Source organism: Pongo abelii, chromosome 1, assembly GCF_028885655.2.
Source record: "Pongo abelii isolate AG06213 chromosome 1, NHGRI_mPonAbe1-v2.0_pri, whole genome shotgun sequence".
Lineage (NCBI taxonomy): Eukaryota > Metazoa > Chordata > Mammalia > Primates > Hominidae > Pongo > Pongo abelii.
In genome coordinates, this window is record NC_071985.2 from 217062457 (window position 1) to 217086828 (window position 24372).

At 45.7% G+C, this 24372-nt stretch overlaps 2 protein-coding genes, 2 non-coding genes and 1 pseudogene across 4 annotated transcripts; 3 read left to right on the forward strand and 2 right to left on the reverse strand.

Moving 5' to 3' along the window:
• Window positions 1-6268: 6268 nt before the first annotated feature.
• Window positions 6269-6778, reverse strand: LOC100455643 (FAM231A/C-like protein). Its single transcript, XM_002832511.2, has one exon. It carries the CDS (start codon window positions 6776-6778, stop codon window positions 6269-6271), a length of 510 nt encoding a protein of 169 aa, XP_002832557.2.
• Window positions 6779-8782: 2004 nt separating this feature from the next.
• On the forward strand, window positions 8783-10475 carry LOC112132666 (uncharacterized; annotated as a pseudogene).
• TRNAE-UUC (transfer RNA glutamic acid (anticodon UUC)) lies at window positions 10473-10544 on the forward strand. The gene has a single exon. It is a non-coding gene; the product is annotated as a tRNA-Glu (tRNA).
• Window positions 10545-10798: 254 nt separating this feature from the next.
• On the reverse strand, window positions 10799-11566 carry LOC112132665 (uncharacterized). The gene has a single exon (XM_054556395.2). It carries the CDS (start codon window positions 11564-11566, stop codon window positions 10889-10891), a length of 678 nt encoding a protein of 225 aa, XP_054412370.1. The 3' UTR covers window positions 10799-10888.
• Window positions 11567-13327: 1761 nt separating this feature from the next.
• TRNAN-GUU (transfer RNA asparagine (anticodon GUU)) lies at window positions 13328-13401 on the forward strand. The gene has a single exon. It is a non-coding gene; the product is annotated as a tRNA-Lys (tRNA).
• The last annotated feature ends 10971 nt before the right edge of the window (window positions 13402-24372 follow it).

Sequence of the window (24372 nt, forward strand, 5' to 3'; positions counted from 1 at the left end):
AGTGGGTGTTTTTCAGTTCCCTATGGCTCTTTACCTGTGTTTTACGCTGAAAATTATACTGCATAACCTAATAGTGCATTTAGGGACTTGGCCACCAGAAGGTAAAGTGAGGGCAACACTCAAGAAAAAGCGGCGGGAGACAAACCCAGGACCCCGTGCAGTTGTTACACTCAAACAGCTTAGCAAGATGGCAAGCATGAAGTGTTTCTGGCGAGTCACTGCAGTTTTGATACTGATACCTGTTACTTTCGTCTATTCACTGGAAGGATCCCTGCAAACCCGAAGAACCATCAGGTTCCTGATTCGCGTGCTGGACCTTGGGCTTACCGTTGAGCCCCTATGGAGAGGATCAAGAAATGACGCTCTTGGAAGGAGAGAAGCTGCAGGCAGGACAGTCACCTCAGAGGTCCAAGAGGCGTCAGCGGCCCAAAGAAAGGGGAGGTGTGTGGGCAAGAATCTGCGTGGAGATGAGGGGAGCGGCGGAGACTAGTCCTTGCGCAGAGGTGGCCGGTGGACCCTCAGGGATGTACCCCAGACACTGTGAACCGAATTTGCTAACATCGTCAGCGACCGCGGCCTCCGCGTGTTTTGTGGGCCCATCGGTGTTCCGCGAGGGATTCCGTGTGTCTGGCAATGTGTGTCAACAGGTGTTGGCCTGAAATTTGGCCGGGCACAGTGGCTCACGCCTGTAATCCCAGCATTTTGTGAGGCCGAGGCGGATGGATCGCTTGAGGTCAAGAGTTCAAGACCAGCCTGGCTAACATGGAGAAATCCCGTCTCTACTAAAAATACGAAAGTTAGCCGAATGTGGTGGCATGCACCTGCTATTCCAGCTACTTGGGAGACTGAGGCAGGAGAATCGCTTGAACCCAGGACGCGGAGGTTGCAGTGAGCCAAGATTGCGCTGCGCTACTGCACTCCAGCCTAGACGACAGAGCGAGACTCCGTCAAAAAAGAAAAAAAAAAAGGAGCGAAAGAAGGCAGAGATGTCAATGGGACAAAGAGACCTCCCAGGAGGCTTGTTGTAGAGGCAGTGGCTGGATTCTGAGAGATGAGATTTTTTTTAAATTATGCAGCAGAATGGGGAGAGAAAGGGAGAAGCGCATGAAAGACAGAAAAGCAAGAAAATCTGCAGACATCCAAGAATAAAGCAGATAAAATAGTGTGAGTGTTTTTACATTAAAAAAATATAAGAAGTGCAATGGTTGTCAGCAGGCTTTGTGGTTGTGTAGTGGTTAATACTTGTAGTTGTGGTTGCCATAACCTCGGTTCTAATCTGGGTCACAGTAGTGTTTTCTATCCTGCGATTGTGGCTAATAGACCTGTCGTTTGCTTTGCCTTTCATCCTAGCAGCCTCCAGAGAGCAGAGTAAACCTCTGGCCCTGAAGGGCGCCAGCTTCTGGAGTTTAGCCCACAGTGCAGAAACTAGGGGGTGGCCTGGCCAATAGGAAAACTTGGACATGCTCTTTGTCTCACAATTGAGCAGGAAAAATTCCCATAGGTGAAGATGCCGCCTCTCAAGGGCCCTTTGTCTGTAGCTTCCACTGATGAAATAATGCGGTTATAGTCTTTTTCAGTAGAGAAAACGGCTGTATCAGTGGAATTTTTTAAAAACACAAAACGAGAACGAGTTTTTAATGAGTTTACAATAAAATCTAAACTAGTTGTCATGGTCTGCACCGGCTTGCCTCCATTCCCCAACCGCTAATTTTTATGAGAACAGTAAATTATTACTATTATTATTATTTTTGAGATGTAGTCTTGTTCTGTCACGCAGGCTGGAGTGCCATGGCTCAATCTTGGCTCACTGCAACCTGTGTCTCCCAGGTTCAAGCAATGAGAACAGTAAAGAAACTACAGTTCACATAAACTGCACAAATCTTTAGGGCAATTTGTTTAGTTTTGATCAACGTCATCACCACCCAGCTCAAGTTAGAGAAAATTGCCATCATCTGAGAAAGGCCTGTTAGAGCCCCTGTCCAGGCGATTCCCACCCTGTGTCCTCTTAGTTAATCACTATTCTGATGTCTATTCCCATAGGTTACAATTGCCTGTTCTTAAAGTTCACATGAGTGAATGTACATATATCTTTTGTACCTGGCCTTTTTTCTGCAGTTACGTTCATTATACTCATGAGATATATCCACGTAGTTTCATAGATCACATCTCAATTTTGGGGTTATTGAATTCTTGTGCTCAATATTCTTATAACAGTCTTTTTGTGCACTTGAGATTCATGGAAGTCCTTCAATTGCTGGGTCATGACCTGAGTATAAGTTTAACCTTAGTATAAATTGCCAGTCTTCTAGAATGCTTTTTTCACCAGCGATGACAGGTGAAATGGCACCAAATTCTTGTCAGCATTTGGTGTACTAACTTTGTTAAATGTAGCTATGCTCTCAGACCAGTCTGGCCAACATGGCGAAACCCTGTCTCTACTCAAAATACAAAAATTAGCCGGACATGGTGGCATGCACCTGTAGTCCCAGCTACTCAGGAGGGGGATGTTGCAGTGAGTCAAGATCGCACCATTGCACTCCAGGTTGGGTGACAGAATGAGACCCTGTCTCAGAAAAAAAAAAAAAAAAAAAAAGGTATCCATACACTGGTGAGTGGTTAGTGCTATCTCAGTGTGGAATTAATTTGTATTTGCCTAATGAGCAATCCTATGAAGCATATTTTCTTATGGCTTCCAGCATATAAGAAACTCTCCTTTGCAAAGGCCTATTTGAATATTTTGCCCTATTTTATTTGGCTCAGCTCTATATTACTGATTTACAAAAGTTCTCTTATATATTCAAGAATTGAGTCTTTTTTGACTTTTTTTATTATACTTTAAGTTTTAGGGTACATGTGCACAACGTGCAGGTTTGTTACATATGTATACACGTGCCATGTTGGTGTGCTACACCCATTAACTCATCATTTACATTAGGCATATCTCCTAATGCTGTCCCTCCCCCTACCCCACAACCATCCCCGGTGTGTGATGTTCCCCTTCTTGTGTCCAAGTGTTCTCATTGTTCAATTCCCACCTATGAGTGAGAACATGCAGTGTTTGGTTTTTTGTCCTTGCGATAGTTTGCTGAGAATGATGGTTTCCAGCTTCATCCATGTCCCTACAAAGGACATGAACTCATCATTTTTTATGGATGCTCAGTATTCCATGGTTTATATGTGCCACATTTTCTTAATCCAATCTATCATTGTTGGACATTAGGGTTGGTTCCAAGTCTATGCTTTTGTGAATAGTGCCGCAATAAACATATGTGTGCATGTGTCTTTATAGCAGCTTGATTTATAATTCTTTGGGTATATACCCAGTAATGGGATGGCTGGGTCAAATGGTATTTCTAGTTCTAGATCCCTGAGGAATCACCACACTGACTTCCACAATGGTTGAACTAGTTTACAGTCCCACCAACAGTGTAAAAGTGTTCCTATTTCTCCACATCTTCTCCAGCACCTGTTGCTTCCTGACTTTTTAATGATCACCATTCTAACTGGTGTGAGATGGTATCTCGTTGTGCTTTTGATTTGCGTTTCCCTGGTGGCCACTGATGATGGGCATTTTTTCATGTGTCTTTTGGCTGCATAAATGTCTTCTTTTGAGAAGTGTCTGTTCATATCCTTTGCCCACTTGTTTATGGAGTTGTTTGGTTTTTTCTTGTAAATTTGTTTGAGTTCTTTGTAGATTCTGATGAATCTACAGATGAGTAGATTGCAAAAATTTTCTCCCATTCTGTAGATTGCCTGTTCACTCTGATGATAGTTTCTTTTGCTGTGCAGAAGCCCTTAAGTTTAATTAGATCCCATTTGTCAATTTTGGCTTCTATTGCCATTGCTTTTGGTGTTTTAGACATGAAGTTTTTGCCCATGCCTATGTCCTGAATGGTATTGCCTAGGTTTTCTTCTAGGGTTTTTATGGTTTTAGGTCTGACATTTAAGTCTTTAATCCATCTTGAATTAATTTTTGTATAAGGTGTAAGGAAGGGATCCAGTTTCAGCTTTCAACATATGGCTAGCCAGTTTTCCCAGCACCATTTATTAAATAGGGAATCCTTTCCCCATTGCTTGTTTTTGTCAGGTTTGTCAAAGATCAGATAGTTGTAGATGTTTGGCATTATTTCTGAGGGCTCTGTTCTCCTCCATTGGTCTATATCTCTGTTTTGGTACCAGTACCATGTCGTTTTGGTTACTGTAGCCTTGTAGTATAGTTTGAAGTCAGGTAACGTGATGCCTCCAGCTTTGTTCTTTTGGCTTAGGATTGACTTGGCAATGCGGGCTCTTTTCTGGTTCCATATGAACTTTAAAGTAGTTTTTTCCAATTCTGTGAAGAAAGTCATTGGTAGCTTGATGAGGATGGCATTGAATCTATAAATTACCTTGGGCAGTATGACCATTTTCATGATATTGATTCTTCCTACCCATGAGCATGGAATGTTCTTCCATTTGTTTGTATCCTCTTTTATTTCATTGAGCAGTGTTTTGTAGGTCTCCTTGAAGAGGTCCTTCACATCCCTTGTAAGTTGGATTCCTAGGTATTTTATTCACTTTGAGGCAATTGTGAATGGGAGTTCCCTCATGATTTTGCTCTCTGTTTGTCTGTTATTGGTGTATAAGAATGCCTGTGATTTTTGCACAAGAAGTTTGTATCCTGAGGAGTCATTTTAAAAATAAATATGTTGCAAATGACTTTTCCCAGTCAGTGAAAAGTCTGACTGAAAGCTGTCAACTGAAAAATCACACAATTTATAGATTTAGAAGAGAGATTTTATTTTTTATAAAGAGTTACAGCCTGCAAGGTGGCCATTCTAACAGACTGGGAGGCATACCCTCCTGCTGAAACCCAAAAAGTAGGTTTCCAAGGAGGGGAGTGGGGAACAGGGATTTATGTTGATCTGGTGGGCCACATATACATATTCAACAGGGAATAGGAGGAGCTCTGAATATTCGTGAAGGGATCCTGCTGCATGCATGCTGAGTAAATATGCCTGTTACATGCAACCCATATTCACTTCGGAGTGGAGACAACATTTAAATACTTTATAATTAGGCCCTATGCTTCAAAAAGTGAAGCAGGGACACAAAGGCAATCAAGTGCACAGCCTCTGTAAACTGTCCAGAACCAGTCCACAGCCAGTGGTCTCTTATCAAGGGAAAGTTGCTGAAATCAGTCTCTTGTCCAATCAAAGCTGTAGTTATGGCTTGTGTAGGGAGGGCTCAGTCAGTTTATGGTAATGGGTGAGCTGCAAGTGCTTCAGCATTGCTTATCTCAAGGTCAGTGCTTGTTTAGCTAGAGAAAAAAAGGAAGAAGAAAAAAAACCTGTGGCAATTAGAACATAGTTTATTCTTTAAATTGAGGGGCGCATGACTCCACCTTGCCTGGTGTGGCCTTAGGTCTTGTTTATAATATGGTATCTTACTGCTGTAAGGAGTCTGTTCTGTCAGTCTTGGGATCTCTATTTTAACAATAATGCTGGTCAGTTTTGTCTACACCACAAAAGGGAGACAGTATAAGAGAGGTGTCTGAGCTTCCAAATACTGGGCAGGAACTCACTATTTAAGACTTCTCTGGGGTCTCCTTGGCCAAGAAGCGGTCTGTCCAGCTGGTTGGGTGGCTTCAGATTTTAATTTTAGTTCTGAAAGCATTTAATTTGATGAAATTTTGCCATATTTTTTTCTTTATATTTAAAGCCTGTTATGTTCTATAAGAAATCTTTCTACTCAGGATAGTGAATGGATTCTCTTAATTTTATCTCTCTATGAGTTCCAGAGTTTCAGTTTTAATTTTTAAATTGATGACATCTAAAATTCTACTCCTAACCAAAACATTCTTGGGGGTGACCAAGGACAACTCCAAAAATCTTCCATAAATGGAAGTAAGACTTACTCCTTAAAGAACTTACTGGGATCCTGAGCTGCAGGGCACAGTGGCTTGAGTGCACCTCTGCTCTTAAGACTATTCAGAAATTGTCTTTGTGAACCCATCAGGCTGTTTCAAAATCAGCAATTTAGGGCTTGCTTGCAACATGCAGTTACGCGGCAGCTGTTTTTTGGATCTCGTGAGTGCCTGCATGCATACTTCCCCGGGAATTTTCTAAATTTGAATTCTCATGGTATTTCAAGTGGCTTAGCTGTCTCTTTCTTTTGCCTACTGCCACACACATACCACCAAATCCTGCACTCCAAGCTTCTCCTTCTGCACCCTGAACTCCCAACCTCCAGTTAGACAATCCACATCTTCCCACACCTGCCTCAGGCTCCATCAGGCTGCTGTGCCTCCCGCAGCAACCAGGCCAGGGGGAATCTGAATTCCTATTACACTTCTGAGGAAGGTGATCAGGGAGCATGGAGGATGTGGGTGGGAGGGGGTGAGGTTGAGGGCAGGAGTACACTGAGGTCTTCTGTCTTCTACCTCATCGGCCCAGGTGCTGCTCTCCCTCTGGTTGTCTGCTTTCAGCCCTGCGTGGGAAATCAAGTCTGCGCCCTGATCTTCCTGACTCTCATTTTGTGAGGAACCTAAATGGATGAGCCATCGCTCTTGTCCCACACGTTCTTTCCAAAAGGTGCCCTCCTCTCTGCTTGCTCCGGGGCCTGCCCTCTGAGCTCTGGCACTCAGACTGGAATGCCGCCCAGTACAGAGGCTCTGCACCCCTGCAGGGGTCTGACGGTTCCACACCAGCAGGATAAAGGCCACTGGGCATGCTGTGGTGGAAAAGCATTCGGAGGTGTGGGCTGAAGGCCTCTCTTTCCACAGTCCCTTTGAAGACCCCATGGAAGTAGGCACCCCTTTGTGGAATGAGGTAGCCCAAGGCCTGGCTTCACATGCAGGCTCTTGGGTCCCAGCGGGTCCTCTCTGTGCCTGGTATAGCCAACTGCTTCATGCATCTTACCCGGTTTCCTCTCCTCCACCACCCAAGCTCCTCCTCGACCCCCTTGCTCAGCTGTCCTCAGGACAGCAAGATCCCCAGCCCTTGGAAAAGCCCATCTCCAGTGCTTGGGGAGGGAGTTGGGTTCAGGTCGTCTAACCACAGAAGAACAGAGAACCTGAGGAAGGAGGAAATCCCTTCCCTTGCTGGGTCTCTTGGCACAGCCCATCCAGGGGTCTGGGTCAGGGTCCAGGTATCCTCTACCCTCCTATAGGACCTGTATTTTTAGGCCCCCGAGATAGGTCAACGTGGAGTCTTTCCCACTGTTCATCTGGGAACTGAAGGAATATCCCATAGGGCCCTCTCTTACTCATTAGAGACACCCAGAAAATACTCCAGCAGAAACTGGGTGCAGTGTACCAGACCACTATAATTGTAACTACAGGGTGAGGAGGTCAGATACGTTTTGTGACTATTTTGTCTCTGTCTGTGGCTTGCTTGCCTTTTCACTTTCTTAGTGGTATCTTTTGATGAGAAGGTGTGGCTAATGTTGATGAAGTCTCATTTATCATGTCTTTCTTATATATTTTTTTTTCTGTGTCCTGCTTGTTGGTAGGGTAATCTTTGCCTACCAACAAGTCACAAAGTATCCTTGAAATGCTTTATATCTTTACCTTTTAAGTTTTGGTGTATAATGCACCTGAAATTACTTTTGTGTGTAGTGTGAGGGAGAATAACATTGTTGGTCTCCCCACATCCATATAAAAGTCCACTAATTGAAATGATTTATTTTCTTTTATTGAACTGCTTTTATTGAAAACCCATTTATTGACCGTATAGCTGTGGTTCAGTTTCAAGTCTCTTAACTCAGTCTGTTTATCTATTTGTCACTCCTGATGCCTTGTCTATAATAGCTTATAGTAAGCCTTAAAGTCAGATAATACAAGTCCTTGTTCTTTTTTACACATTGCAATAAATTTTGAAATAGGTAATCACTCATAAAACCATCACACACATCAGGATATGCTGTCACTTCATCTGTTTCTGATATGGTTTGGCCGTGTCCTCACCCAAATCTCAACTTGAATTGTACCTCCCAGAATTCCCATGTGTTGTGGGAGGGACCTAGGAGGAGGTCATTGAATCATAGGGGTGGGTCTTTCCTGTGCTATTCTCCTGATAGTGAATAAGTCTCACTATCTGATGGGTTTATCAGGGGTTTCTGCTTTTGCTTCTTCCTCATTTTCTCTTGCTGCTGCCATGTAAGAAGTGCCTTTTACCGCCCGCCATGATTCTGAGGCCTCCCCAGTCATATGGAAATGTAAGTCCAATTAAACCTCTTTTTCGTCCCGAACTCTGTTATGTACTTGGCAGCAGCGTGAAAATGGACTAATACACTCTCATTTCTGAGTGGGACACATGCTCTCACTCACATATGCTGGTTGCTGACTTGTGACTGAAGATTCTCTATTGTACCCTCTAGGGACAATACATCTCCAGTTGTCTGCGGGGAGGATGAACATGCAAAAAATCCACAACACTCAGTACAGAGTCTCGATTTAGTCCCATTAGTCTGAATGGCACTAATGTCCTTATAAAAGGGACCCCGGGGAGCTCTCTCGCCCTCTTTCTGCCTCCTGAGGGTACAATGAGAAGGTGGCAGTCTGCAACCACGACAAAAGGCCCTCACCATAACCCTACCATGTTGGAACGCTGATCTCCGACGTCCAGCCTCCAGAACTGTGAGAAATCAATTTCTGTTGTGAATCAGCCACCCAGTTGATGGTACAGTGTTACAGAAACCCAACTAAGACAGAGATGGAGTCCCATGGAGGGTCTCTAATTTGCTAAGCTGGTCATCAGGCATGATGTTGCCAGTTGGAAACAGGAAGAGCTGACATTTTGTGTATATGAAAGAAGACAGTGGACAGGCCCATTGTGTCGGCTTTGTCCGCCTTGGCAAACTGGAGACGGAAACTCCATTCACCATCGCCAGCCACGGGAGGACCGGGAGGAACTCCAGAGGAGGTTAGGTCGACTTCATGGTAACTTTAGATCCTGAAACCTCCCAGGATTTTTCTTGTCTTCCCTTTGCTCTCTCTTCTGTCTACCCAACAGGACAGGACTCGCCGCCTTTCTTTCCCGGCAGAAAGCGGTCCGTTGCGGACAGGACCAAAGTGAGCAGCCGGTTTCCCCTACGTGTCCTTCCCGGCCTGGGCGTCTGGGGAGCTCAGGCTGACCCGAGACCTAACTCCCGGCGAGTGGAACCAGCAGGAGCCTGGAAGAGCGCGCGCACCGGGGTGGAGGTTGGGCGCCCGGGGTCGAGAATCGCAGTCAAACCCTATTCTTCCCGGGGCACTGCGCACCTGCCCCCGGGGATGCCAAAGGAAGTGGCCCATAAAGCTTCTCTGCAACCGAAAGAGGCCTGAAGCTCCAGGAGGGCCGAGAGGAGCCTCGTTGAGCGAACCCAGCCTCTGCCTGGCTGGCCCTGGTCAACAGGCTCAGAAGAGGCCGATTTGGAGGACAGAACGGAAGAAAACACCTAAAGGTTTCGAATCTCATGATGTGGAGATGTTAAAAGCCTCCAATCCTAAGGTCCGACTCTGCGGGGGAGCGAGGGGGTCTCATGCTGGATCAACCCCTGAGCCTTCATCTGGAGAGTCCTCTGCACAAGCTCAGAGCAGGACGACGCGCATCAGTGGTTCTCAAGAGGGGGCAACTGCGCCCTTATACGCCTCTCCCATCCCGGCTGGGACACTAGGTCACGACTAGGGGAAGCGGGGAGGGAGAATGTTAACCCCCTGGCATCTATCTAGTCAGCGGAGGCGACGGATGCTGCTAAACACCTTACAGTCCACCGGAGGGCCCCTCCCCTACCCCGAGGTAGCCATTCCGCAGAGGTGGAGAGACTCGCGTGAAGCTCAATGCCCACGCACTTAGCAGACGGGAAATCACGAATTGATGACCCGTTGGCTCTTGGATCGGAGGAAAAAACTCAAGCGTCAGAGGGAACTCTGGAAGTTTTGCCCGGAGCCAACGGAAGGGTGGCGTTGCCATCGCCTAAGGTGGGAAAATGGCAGGTGTCACAGGTTGCAGGGGAAGGTCCGAGACCAGCTGAGGGCCCCGGAGCCTTCCTGGAAAGAGTTTCCCATCCAGCCCGTCTCGGCTCCGCATCCGTCTGATTCCTTATGATGTTGAGGGTGCTGGCGTCTGGGTCCTTTATGATGCAGAGGGTGCCCCCGTCTCACCCCGGGCGCCTCCCGTCTCCCGCCTCCTCCTGGCAACCTGGTGCGCGGCTCCGGACCTGGTGACCCACGACCGGCTGGTCACTTGCTGCCGCCTCGCAAAGGCGCATCTCTAGTTCAGTGGTGAGCTGCGGCCGGGTCGCTGCAACTCGCTCCAGGACTCGGGATTCGGTGTCCCTCACGGAGCCCTCGGTGTGTCGCCTGCAGGCTCTTTTTTTGAAGGAAGCAGGGAGGGAATGGCCTTGTGAGAGACTCCGAGAGCAAAGAGCGACCCTCACAAGGCCCAAGTCCTCCCAGAGCTCAGGGAAAGTGTCACTTCTGGCCGAAGAAAGGAGAGAAAGCTCCCTCCCGTGTGTCCCTGGTGGTCTAGTGGCTAGGATTCGGCGCTTTCACCGCCGCGGCCCGGGTTCGATTCCCGGTCAGGGAATTGTTTTGCACTGGCCGCCCTCCCGCAGGAATCTTCCTTCACTAGGCTGTCAGCCGGCCTGCTCCAAGGGCCAGAGGCAGAACAGTCTCCGCAGCGAGGGGCAAAGCCGGGCGAAGGAGGGCAAGTCCTGGTGAACCACACACCACTCCTATTTATCTCCGTGTCCCTCATCCGCGGAAGCGGCTTCAGAGAGCGATTGAGGGTCTCGCTCAGGTGTACACAGCCGTGCAGAGATGCCAGCCCCCGTGGAGCTGCACCCAATGAGCTCACCCTCTTTCCCGTCGCCACTTCGGAGGCGCCTATCGGGCTGAGCTGCGAATAACTAAGAGAGAGGCCAAGCCAAGTCATGGCGTTTGTGCCAGCCCTGGACACGGGCACCGGCCAGTCAGCAGAGCCTCCTCACCTCCATTGGCAGCTAACGCGCTCGTTAGGCCTTCGGAGGAGGCGACCGGAGGCGATGCCAGCGAATTTGTTAGGGGGGTGAGCGGCGGGTGAGGTCCTCGAGGGCGGTCCCGTTTGCTGATTGAGCGGTAGAGGGAGGCGATGTTCGCTGACCCAACAAGGACAGCAGGTTGAGCAGGCACAGATGGAAAACTGCTGCCGTGCCCTAAGCAGAAGGCAGGTGTAAAAATCAGCACTAAGACGTCGAAGCGATGGTACCACAGTGAAATCCCACGATGTCTACACTCAACCGAGCACTTGCGCACGCTCCCCCTTTTCCATTCAGTACTCCCAGGAGGGGTTCGGAAGAACCCAGAGTCCACTGTAAGCTCAGGGGACAGCGGGAGCCAGGGAGGTGAAGTGCACAGAGGCAGCGGGCAGAACCGCGGGGGTGAGAGGGCGCGGTGGCTGCGGGGCCGGAGCCGCTGCTGAGAGGCGGCCTGGGTTGTCTTGTGGGGTGACCGTCGGTGGAATCTTTGGTGGAGAGTGGTTTGGAAGAATGGCGAGGGGCGGCAGTGGGGAGGGTGGTGACCCTGAGCGACCGGCCAGGGCGAGGAGGCTGTGCTGTTCCTGCAGACCATGTGCTCCTTTCCACTTACCTGGCAGGGGAGAGACCGTGGTCACGAAGGGGGTTCTCCCAGAGTGAAGCTTCTTCATCTCACTCTAGAGTTGCTGATCCCTGTGATTTCCTCAGTGTGGGAAACGGTGTTTGTGCTGGAAGAGGCTGCGCTCTTTACCTGACATAAGGGGGTTCAAGACTGACATCGCCTCACGCCCACCCGAAAACGTTTACATGGCTGCCTTGTCTCTTTTTTTTTCTGTCCTAAAGTCGCCTCATCTTCACATCCCCTCATTTTTTCTTCCACACTCGAGAGTGTCTCTCTCTCTCATTAAAAGCTCCATCAAATATTTGAAATATCTCAACCAGAAAGACTGCAATAAATGCATTATCTCATTCGTGGAAGCTACAGGCCAGCTAGGTTGAGAGTTGCTTGATGTTTTCTGATAAACGGTGAGGCATAGAGCACTTCGAAGGTTTCTCTTTGGGCGGTTGTTTGTGTACTCTTGGGTTTCCTTCTTTTCCCCAGACAGTATGGCGCTGTGGGGCCAGCGGTAAACCCTGCTTTCCGGCTTTCTGGCTGCAGATAAAGGCTGCAACTGGTGCAGGAATGAAAAGCAAACCAAAAGACACGTGGGTTCGCCCCCCTTGGGTCCAAGATAGCGTCTGACTGTACCAGGATTCGGATTAGAACAGAGGTTGCTGCAGGCACAACGCAGACTACTAACCAGTATAGAATCCCAAGGCGCCCCACACCTACTGCCCGTCGTTTTGCATCCCCACCCCTCTTTTATTTATTTATATATATTTTTGAGAGACAGAATTTCGCTTTGTCGCCCAGGCTGGAGGGCAGTGGCAAGATCTCGGCTCACTGCTACCTCCGCCTCTCAGGTTCAAGCGATTCTCCTGCCTCAGCCTCCTGAGTAGCCGAGACTACAAGCGTGCGCCACCAAGCCCAGCTAATTTTTGTATTTGTAGTAGAGACGGGTTTTCACCATTTTTGCCCGGCTGGTCTGGAACTCCTGACTTCAAGTGAGTGATCCACCCACCTCGGCCTCCCAAAGTGCTGGGATTACAGGCGTGAGCCACCGCGCCTGGTCCCCCGATTTTTTTTTATTAATGTAAAGACATTATGCGATTTTTACTTCATTCTTGGGCAGCTACAGGGTCTTGTTATTTTCTCTCACATCTTCTCCCCGTTTCCCCCTCTCCATTCTGATACATGTCCCATCTTCTCTGCATCTAGCCGGTGCCCTCTGCACGGGCATCCTGAGCTGTCCCATTGTGTCATCCTGGTCTCCTCTGCTTCTCCCTCCTCTTTTTCACCTTTTCCCTTTTGACTCCCCTGCCTCTTTCCCGCTCCCGCCCCACCGACCCCGTCTACTGAAGCCCAGTTCAGTGAAGGGAGAGCAAGCGGAGCAGATGATTGCCTGAAGGCGGCGCAAAAAAACAGAAAGAGCTACCATGAGAGCCGTCGGGGAGTTCGGCTTCCCTTGGGCCCTACTTGGCTCAGGCTGGGGTCGCAGATCCAGGCATTTCCAGACGCACTGGCTTCTGAAGCAGGCGAGGGTCAACGCAGGGTGAAGGACATTCAGCCGCCCTTCTGACTTCAGTCACTCAATGCACGCGTTTCTAACGAGCAACAACACGATTAGTCGACTCAGCCTCTCCGGTTTTCCGAAGCTTTGTAGTCTGCACAGTTGTCCTGCAGAAAGCGAATGGCAACCCCTAGGGTTTAGTGATTGCTTAATCTATATAGAGATGGAAGTAAGCTGTTGATGTTGTCTCTGTGGCGCAATTGGTTAGCGCATTCTGCTCTTAACCGGAAAGTTGGTGGTTCGAGCCCACCCATGGACGTGATTTTAAATGTCGGTGGTTGTGGCCAGGCGCAGTACCTCACGCCTATTAATCCTAACACTTTGATAGGCCGACGTAGGGGAAGCCTCCACTGAGCTCAGAAGTTCAAGACCAGTAAGAATCCCATCTCATTAAAAAAAAAAAATGCAGTTGTATCTATCTCCTAAGAACTATCACTGTATTGAAAAGTGAAAGACTGTTCCCTTGTGTCCTGTGCATCCCTAGAGGACACAAAGCAGAAGGTCCCCCTCCAAGCCTCCTAGAAAATAAGATCTCTGCATAACAAACTAGGTTGTGTGTGTGGGAAACTGAAAGTATTTGAAGAAATAAACTTCAAAAATTCTGCCTTGCTTTCCACAAAAATTAACCCATCACAGTCTGTCTTCAAGTGGCATCATACCTCTTCACATAACTCCTCTCCCTGCCTTTATGCTATTGTCATGCATTTTACTTTACACCTGTTATAAACCTTACAATCCATCTCTGTTACTTTTGATTCAAGAGTCAGATGTGTTTTTGTTTGTTTGTTTGTTTGTTTTTGTTGTTGGTGGTGGTGGTAATTTTAAGACGAGTCTTATTCTATCAGACAGGCTGGAGTGCTATGGCACAGTCTTAGCTCCCTGCAACCTCTACTTTCTGGGTTCGAGTGATTCTCCTGACTCAGACCCCTGAGGAGCAGAGATTACAGGCTTGGGCCACCACATCTGACTAATTTTTGAATTTTTAGTAGAGAGGAAGGTTCACCATATTGGCCAGGCTGGTCTCGAACTCCTGACCTCAAGTGATCCACCTACCTCGGCCTCCCAAAGTGCTGGAATTACAGGCGTGAGCCATCGTGCCCGGCTAAACAGTCAGATGTTAAAATTATATATTTGCCTACGTAGATGTCATTTCTAGTGTCTTTTCTTTTTCATCCAGATTTTCATCCGGTGTCAGTTTCATTCTGCCTGGAGGACTCCTTTAACTTGTCTATTAGGTGTCTTAAACTTGCACTATCATTCACTGATGCTCTGTTCATTTAAAAAAAAGAATTGTTGGCCAGATGCGGTGGCTCACGCCTGTAATCCCAGCACTTTGGGAGGCTGAGGCGGGCGGATCAGGAGGTCAGGAGATTGAGACCATCCTGGCTAACACGGTGAAACCCCGTCTCTACTAAAAATACAAAAAATTAACTGGCCGTGATGGCGGGCGCCTGTAATCCCAGCTACTCAGGAGGCGGGAGAATGGTGTGAACCCAGGAGGCGGAGCTTGGAACCTGTCAAAAGGCATTCTTAGCCTTAAAAGAAAAGCCAGAGACATCCCTTGCCTCAGGACTCTCGAACTTAGAAAACCTTTTACCCTCTATGTGGATGAATAACAAGGGACAGCTTTGGATGTTCTAACTCAAAGGCTGAGGAATTACTTTGGACCAGTGGCTTATTTCTCTAAACAGCTAGACCAGGTGGCAGCTGGGTGACCAGGAAGCTTGAGATCTGTGGCTACGGTCACTCTATTGTTAGAAGAAACAAGTAAGTTTACCTTGGGACAACAATTAGATGCCATACCACACCACCCCCACCTCCTGCCACCCCATGAAGTACAGACCAGAGGGTCCTAGAGGTAAAAGTACACCAATGGCTAACAGGTGGCCAGTTACTTAAATATCAGACCCTTCTGCTTGACACCCCAGATGTTACCCTGAAAGTATGCTGATTTTTAAACCCTGCTACTCTGTTGCTGGACCTGACGTCTCAAGAAACAGATCCGCAACTCATTGACTCCTGTAAACCACGGAAGAGCTTTACTCTAGAAGGCCCAACCTTGAAGACAAGCTCTTGTCTAACCCCAATGTTGAGAGGTTTAGAGATGGAAATAGCTTTATTCATGAGGGAGGAAGAAAGGAAGTTTAGCCAACAAGAAGTCACTGAGGCCAAGGATTTACCTTCTCAGACTTCTTCTCAGAAAGCAGAATTAGCCGCTGTAATTAGGGCCTTCCAACTATAAAAAGACTTAAGCTGGGCACAGTGGCTCATGCCTGTAATCCCAGCACTTTGGGAGGCCGAGGTGGGTGGATCACCTGAAGTTGGGAGTTTGAGACCGGCCTAGGCAACATGGCGAAACCCCGTCTCCCCTAAAAATACAAAAATTAGCCAGGTGTGGTGGTGGGCACCTGTAATCCCAGCTACTCGAGAGGCTGGGGCATGAGAATCCCTTGAACCTGAGAGGCAGAGTTTGCGATGAGCTGAGATCATGCCAATGCACTCCAGCCTGGGCGACAGAGCAAGACTCCGTTTCAAAAAAAGAAGAAAAAAAACCCAAAAACCTCAAGAGTCAATGTGTTGACTGACTCTAAATATGGGTTCCTGGTGCTCCATGCTCATGCAGCCGTAGGGAAGGAAAGGGGACTATCAAGAGCCAAGGGATCCCCCATACAACTTTACTCAGATCTTGGAACTTTTAGATGCTGTCCAACTCCCAAAGAAATAACAATTATTCACTGCAGGGGACACCAGAAGGGAGACACTTTTATTATTAGAAGAAATTCCCTTGTGGAAAGAGCAACTAAGGCCACAGCTAAGGAAACCCTGGTATTTCAAGCTGCTGTGCTACTACCAGGTACTCCATCCATGTCAGTGACACCATACTATACCCCTAAGGAAATTAAAGGAACTGAGTAAAAGGCTTCCAGTGAGAACCCGCTGGATGGTTGCTAGAAAAGAACAAACTCTATCCCTGAGGCTGACAAAAGGGAAATAATTAAACATTTTCATGATTCCTCACATTTGGGACAAGATTTTCCATTCAAATTAGTTTCCTAAATATTCTTGGGGAAGGGACTGTTCCAAACTATAAAAAGGGTTACCACTCAGGAAGCCACCCCATATCCCAATCCCTGCTTAAACCTGTAAAACACCAAGGAACAGACCATGGCAAAGACTGGCAGACAGACTTAACCCACATGCCACCTTACAGGGGACTACAAGATTTGCTAGTATTTATAGACACTTTCACCAGGTGGATAGAAGCTTTCCCCATGAGGACAGGAAAAGTATTGGAAGTGTCTAAATTCTCAAAGAAATCATTCCAAGATTTGGATTACCAAAAGGTTTGCAAGGTGACAACTGACCTCCCTTCACAGCTAAGGTGACCCAGTGAGGTCATGCCTCAGCCTTACCTATCTTCACTCCTCATGGAGATCTCAGTCTTCGAATAACAGAAAGCCAATCGTGACATTAGCAAAACTCTTTCAGTTTTGGGGCTTGCCTGCCCTGCGTCACTATCATTGTTTCCTCGGGTTTCCCAGGAATGTACATGTGTGAGACTGCCACACGCTTATAGATCTGTTTCCGTGCAAGGAAACAGGAATATCTTGCCTGTGGCTTCCAGAGTTGGAGATACATGTAGTTGCACCACTGAGTGCTAACATTGAATTTTGGAATCAAGTGATGCATTCAGACTGGTTGCTTTCATTCTGTGGGATACATGTAGTGGACACATTCATGATTGAGTTTCCTGCTTTTAGCTGGAGCAAGAAAGTTTCATAATTGTGATTTGTATGAAAAAATCATGGGCAAGGGAATGGGTGTAAAATAAACTTTATTGTCAGAGGTTTTGAAAGGCTCATGCTTCAAGGAAAATGGACATATGCTGAAGAGCTGATAAACTGTCTACAGCAGTGTTATTCTAACTTAATCTTGATTCCAAGTTCTTTCCATTTTCCTCCAGCTGCTATTGAATCCAGTTATATATAGGATGGGGGAAAGGGGATTATCTATGAATCTAGGCATCATTGTCTCTTGGGCAGTTATCACATTTGCAGATGGAAGGGATGTGATTTCTACGATCAAACTATGCATTTGGAGTACAAATCTGGAGTGACTGTAAAATTCAGTTCTCAGAGGTGAGCTTACAGATTTGGACTTTCAAATGTTCTGTTGTTTTAGTTTTTCTCATCAACTGGGGAACTGTTTGTAACTAAGCTTTGTTAAAAGTAGAGAAGAGCTTTTCATAGTTCCAACATTAGTTGTTACCTGAAACAAACAAAAACACACACACATACAACTAAACAATAATCTTTGGTGAGGTCTTGCTGATACCTGAGGCTGGAGTGAGAGCTAAATGGTGATACAGGCCAGGTGCAAACTGAGTGCAACTAAGTGGATAATCTCCAGTAGTGAACTACAGTCTAGAAGAAGATAGTAATAATACATTGAAAAAAAAGTCTCCTGAAATGAACTAGCTGGCCTGTGGTGTAGGACACAGGACACCGCCCACCTTATGATTCTAAAAGCCTTGCTCAAAGCCACTGCAGATGAGTTAGCTAGGTCTCTACCACCGCCTCAGCATCAATTGACTCCATAATACTCCTCTGGAGAGAAATAAGGGTCTTTCAACCCCCCAGGAAGGGATTTGCTTAGCCTCAAATATGCACATTCAGAAACAGCTTCTCATAAGAAAGAGAGGATAGTTTGCAGAGAAATAACCCTCCTAAGTCCACATCCTATTCCTTTAAAATAAGAGAGTCGTGCCAGGGGAAGAGCCCTAGAATGTCAAAGCCAACAGGGTGCTCAGATACCACCCAAGTACAGTTCCATCTTTGGCCGTGAGCAGACAATGGTGTCAAGAGGCTAAGGCCGTATGATCTGTAGGTGAAAAATCTGGGATGACAATCGAGACCTCAAACCTTTTCCACTACATCACAGAGTTTAGGAGCAGTTAGAGGGAAGGCTTCAATCTGGATAACACTAACAGGTTCTAGAGATTATTGGGTCATGGTGTCTGGGACAGAAATAAGGATTCACAGAAAGATGTTTATAGTAAATGTTCTTTTGGGATTTTGCTTGAAAAAAAAGCTGAGCAAAAGTAAAAATTTATTTATTTTCTTTTTTTTTTTTTAGACAGTTTCACTCTTGTTTCCCAGGCTGGAGTGCAATGGTGCAATCTCGACTCACCACAACCTCCACGCCCTGGTGTTCAAGAAATTCTCCTGCCTCAGCCTCCCAAGTAGGGGTGATTACAGGCATGCACCACCACGCCCAGCTAATTTTTTTTTTTTTGTATGTTTAGTAGAGACAGGGTTCCTCCATGTTGGTCAGGGTGGTCTCAAACTCCCGACCTCAAGTGATCCTCCCAAAGTGCTGTGATTACAGGTGCCAGACACCACATATGGTGAAAAGTAAAAATTTACTAATTGCAATTCTGAACCACTTGGGGGTTGTGAAATCAATAAAGTGGACTGTTTACTACCATAGGCTTTATTTAAATTCTAGGTAGGGTGGATTACACATAGTAAAAGATTTTTAAAAAGCTGATCACAGGCCAGGTGCAGTGGCTCATGCCTGTAATCCCAGCATTTTGGGAGGCTGAGGCAGGTGGATCATGAGGTAGGGAGATTGAGACCATCCTGGCTAACACGGTGAAACCCCGTCTCCACTAAACTACAAAAAAAAAAAATTAGCTGGGCATGGTGGTGGGTGCCTGTAGTCCCAGCAACTCAGGACGCTAAGGCAGGGGAATGGTGTGAACCCAGGAGGGCGAAGCTTGCAGTGAGTTGAGATCATGCCAATGCACTCCAGCCTGGGCAACAGAGGAAGACTCCATCTCAAAAAAAAAAAAACAAAACAAAACAAAACAAAAAAAACTGATCACAAATAATTGTATATTTCTCACTGCATCTTGTGGTCAGAAAAGGTTGAGAAACTGCTCTACACAGGCAAATTACAGGTTCAATCTCTCCATCTACCTCTTTATCTCTTCTCTATTTTCCATGCTATGCAGACAAGACCATGGAGAGAGGAAGGCAAATTCCATCAATGGGTGGTGTTAAGCCTTTTCTATGAGGTAGCTGCACATTTGGGGCACTTCAATACTGGTTACTTCAGATTCTAGTATAGATTGTCCTTTTCCTCTCTAGCCACGTGGTAAAATTACTTGGGAGCTTTTTAAGACTACTAGTGGCTTCCACCCACCTGGAAGCATTTCAATCAGAATCTCTATGTGTAGAGTCCAGGCACTTGTGTTAGTTAAAACCTCACCAGGCTTTATAATATGACAGAGTGGTTTGAAGCTACTGAGTAGACCTACCCTATTTCTTACCTTCCCCTTTCTTTCTCTTTCACCATAAGCTTCTTTCCCATGAGAAAGTAAAGATTTTCATCTCTGTTTTCAGAGTCTCAAGTAAATCACTCTCTTTCTCAAATGGACTTCCAAGGCAAAGATTTCTTTCTATTTATCTGTCTGCATTTTTACAAAGTTGGTCTCTGGTTTCCCTTTTCCCAAAGCTAATTCACCACAAAGGTGCCCCTCAGGTCAAGGAGCTGGGCTTTCATGCACCTGCACCTGGCAATCATGGGTCAATATTTTGCAGGCAGGGTTGCTGGGTGCTGTGGAATTGACATAAACTCCCAGGTATTGCTAGCTCTGAGCCTCAGGAAAGCTTGTGACTAAGTGACTCCAGTAGTCTGAGGATAATCCTTACTCAGAAGGGTCTTCAGAATCAAAAGCAAACATAGGCATGAGAGGGTAAAAAAAAAAAAATCTCATGTCATCTTGGCTTATACCTAACAGAACTTGTGCAAGAATGGATATTAAGGTGGGTATTGTACACAGCAGAACTTAGCAAATACCAAGTCTGGAGTTTAAGGGATAGGCTGAAGAGATTTTGCAGATTTGTAAACATTTTTGCCAACTTGAACACACTTTTGTTTGGGTTTGGTTTTTCTCCTCAGTGGTAAGAGCTACGCACAATAGGGTAGCTAAGATATTATAATTTGAATCAATACATTTGTATTTTGCCAAGGACCAAGATGAACTATGATGATTTCAATTTTTTAGTACTTTATTTTCATCAGTTTGAAAATTAGGACATTTGCTCCTTTTTAGGCTTATGGCACCTTTTTGGTTTTCACATTTTCTCAAAGGCCAGTAACTTAGAATCTAAATTATGGTTGCTTATTCTTTCAGTACTCTAGGGGAAAGTTGATTTAATCTTGACAAAATGTATTCAATTAAAATATTTGTTCTCTTAAATCTTTTATTTCTTTTTTTTTTTTTTTTTTTTTTTTTTTTTTTGAGATGGAGTCTTTCTCTGTCACACAGGCTAGTGTGCAGTGGCACAATCTTGGCTCACTGCAACCTCCACCTCCTGGGTTCAAATGACTCTCTTGCCTCAGCCTCCTGAGTAGCTGGGCCTATAGGCACATGCCATCACACCTGGCTAATTTTTGTATTTTTAGTAGAGACGGGGTTTCACCATGTTCTCTTAAATCTTTTCACCTTTTACGTTTGTGCTTCTTTTCTCCAATTTGCAATGGTGGAGTGTGGCTTGCAGCTAAATAGTATATTTCTCAGAGCTACTTATTCCTGGAGCCTAGCAGTCTGCGGGCCTGGAGGGGGAGCATCTAGAAAGCAGCCCTCTCTAAGTTGAGAATAACTATGAGAATTGTGGGTTATAAGGCTTTGAGCAGCTCTGGCCTACCCGTCCTCTTTTGTTTCTACTGTGTGGTGTGACAAGAGAAGGAACTCATCTGAGAGTGACTTCATATTGTGGCATTTCACTGCTTACCTCTGGAAATTTGATTCAGGCAAGCTGGGGGGAGTCTCTGGTATTCTTCTCTGAGAAGAAGAATTCATTATACACCTGGACAATGGAATCTATGATCTGCCTGTAGAAGTTAGAGGTGCATCCTGTTCCAGGAAGTAATTACAATTTAGGCAAGTTATATATGTTTGCTTAAGAGAATGCTCTCTGCACATTTCATGTTCTTCCTTTCTATCTTAGCCTAGGGAGAAAACCGTGGGGACTCAGGGCTGGAACTTTACTGTGATGGGGCAGAAGCTTAATTTTCACATGATTCTCAACAAATGGCAGCACATCACATGTATTATCATGTCCAATGGCTGCAATGTGAAGGAGGCTTTTCCGAAATAGTTTCTGCCTTGATAAAATATTAACTAGATGGATTCAAAGTCAAATTTGAAGAAAGCTGAGCAGGCAGAAGAAACAATCAGTGAACCTGAAGATAAGGCAATGGAAATCATCCAGTCTGAGGAACAGAAATAAAAAAAGATTGAAGAAAAGTGAACAGAGCCTAAGTGACCATCAAGTGGACAAACATTTGCATTGTGGAATTTCTTTGCTGTTGTTGTTGTTTTGGGGGGTGGGAGGGGGGATGGAGTTTCATTTTTGCTGCCCAGACTGGAATGCAATGGCATGATCACAGCTCACCAGAATCTCTGCCTCCTGGTTTCAAGCAATTCTCCCACCTCAGCTTCCCGAGTAGCTGGGATTGCAGGCATGCACCACCATGCCTGGCTAATTTTGTATTTTTAGTAGAGATGGGGTTTCTCCATGTTGTTCAGGCTGGTCTCAAACTCCTGACCTCAGGTGATCCTCCCACCTCAGCCTCCCAAAATGCTGGGATTACAGGCATGAGCTACCGCTCCCAGGCTCACATTGTGGAATTTCTAAAGAAGAGGGAGAGAAGGGCAAAAGAGAATATTTGAAGAAATAATGGCTGAAAACATCCCAAATTTGATGAAAGACAAGAATATAAACACTGTAGCCTAACAAACTCCAAGTAAGATACACTTAAAGAGACCTACACCAAACACATTATAATCAAACTTTCAAAAGTCAAAGACAGAGAATCTTTAAATTGGTAAGAGAAAAGCAACTGGTCACATGCAAGAAATCTTTAATAAGATTATCAACAGATTTCTCATCAGAAACTTTGCAAGCTGGAAGGACAGGAAATCAAAAGCTGCCAACAACCAGGAGGGGTGGCTCATATCTATAATCCCAACACTTTGGGTGACTGAAGCAGACAGATCACTTGAGGTCAGGAGCTCAAGATCAGCTGGCCAACATGGCAAAACCCTGTCTCTATTAAAAATACAAAAATTAGCCAGGCGTGGTGGTGGGTGACTCTAATCCCAGCTACTTGAGAGACCGAGGTGGGAGAATCACTTGAACCTGGGAGGCAGAGGTTGCAGTAAGCCAAGATCTCACCACTGCACTCCAGCCTGGGTGATAGAGTGAGACTCTGTCTTCATAAACAAACAAACAAAAGCTGCCTGTGAAAGGGAAAAGGATCAATAAATGGGTATTCCAAAAAGTCCAAAGTCACAGAAACATCAAGCCAAAATAAACTGGGTTCCTGACTGGAAATGGAGCCCAGGCTATGGCAGCAAACCACAGAAGTTCAGTACCGAACTGCAAGGTGGAGCAGACTTTACTGTGAATCCTGGAAGGGATCCAGAGCAGGCAGTTTGAGCTTATGAAGAATTTTAACTATGTTTTGGATAAAATTTTGCTCTTTAATTTAGTCAAGAGAAATTTTTTCCCTACACAACACACATAATATTGTCAAGAGAATTTTTCAGGGTAGCCATGACACTACTATGTGTGTTTGTTTTAATTTGATCTTCCTATCAACTGTTAAAATAAGAGATCTCTAAAATCTTTTTTTTTTAATTCAGGTGTCTAATATTAGGGATTCATCTTCAGGCCATTGGGAATTAGAATTTCCAATGGTGTAATTATTGCAATAGCAATTCAACCAAATAGCTCTTTGTGGAAAGCCCAGGATGTCATTTTCCAGGTTAACTTCCAGGGAAGGGCATAGAAGAGGCAATCCCAAAGATTCCCCTGCAAGAAAAAAGTTCAATGCAAAGAGTAGACCACAGATGGGTAAGGATGATGTTTGCCTCCAGTAACACACAAATTTGTGGAGACTTCCAGTCACAGACCTGTGACTCTATAATACCATGTAGGCCATCTTGGGATTGAGCTTTCCTAGAACGAACCAGGCAACAAGAGTTGAGATGACAAAAGCCTCAAAGGGATGGGACTTCTTAAGACAAACCCCAAGATCTTGACATGGTCAGAACAAAAAGGGTGCTGGGGTTCCCAGCCATTTTCAGACAGGCCTCCTAGTATGACCTGAAAGATACCACCTCTTTACAGATAGTGGAAACCGAGAGAAAGTGCTCCTACTTGGTCACAAGTCAAGCTCTCAAGGACATAAAGTAAGATGAGAAGGAACCTCAACCGGTACCCCCTTTTATGACAGAATAACACATAGAGACAAAGACAAAGGAACAGACAATTTCAGGGAAGAAAGGGATTAAACAATAAGAATTGGTACACAAAGTACCAAAAAGCACACCAGAGTCACTACACCAAAGACTAGTCACACAAATCCTTTTCTCCAATTAATCAAGATTTTGGAGAGGGAAAAGAAAGAAACAGTGATTTTTACTGTCCACTTGATGAGATTCCACACAGAGAAGGAGGCCGGGAGCCTGGCAGGTAAAAAAAATTCTTACCCTTATGACAGCTGATCAGATTCTGGGTTCTTCACTGCAGCTTCCAGAAGAGCAGAGCTTTCCTATCCTGCTTACAGCTCCAAAACTGTAGGGGCCAATGGAAACCCTCCCTCATAACCCTCTGAAGTTTCACTCAAAAATCAAGTCACAAAAGGCAGATTAATTGGAGAAAAGGCATAAAATGTACTAACATGTGCATGGGGAGAGTCACAGAGTGATTACCCTCCCCTACCCACAATGGGACGTAGAAGCTTATATACCATCTCGAGGTAACAGAATGAATGATGGCTCAAAGCATGGCCAAAACCAGGTGCAATCAGAGTCAGAGGTATACCCAATTATTGTGGGCAAGACAAGTGATGGGAGGGAGAGAAAATGACGCTCGGTTAGCAAAGGTGGTCTTAATACGTAAATGAAACCTTACAGGTTGAAGTTCTCAGAAAGAATAAACCCTAAAAGTTTCTTTCAGACCTTTACAGGTGTCAGACTCTCTGTTAATCTTTCCTAGATCTGCGCAAGGAAAGACATGGCTGTATCAATGCAGATTCCCTACAGATGCAAATCTCCTCGACAAAAGACAACTTTGCAAGGCTACCTCTGCAGCTGGCTTTCTGAAGAGACATCTCAAAATATGTCAAAGACGTGTATTTTGGGGTAAAATAT

Coding starts and splice junctions, on each gene's coding strand:
- LOC100455643 (XM_002832511.2), bottom strand. CDS start 6,778: ATGGGGTCTTCAAAGGGACTGTGGAAAGAGAGGCCTTCAGCCCACACC.
- LOC112132665 (XM_054556395.2), bottom strand. CDS start 11,566: ATGGTCTGCAGGAACAGCACAGCCTCCTCGCCCTGGCCGGTCGCTCAG.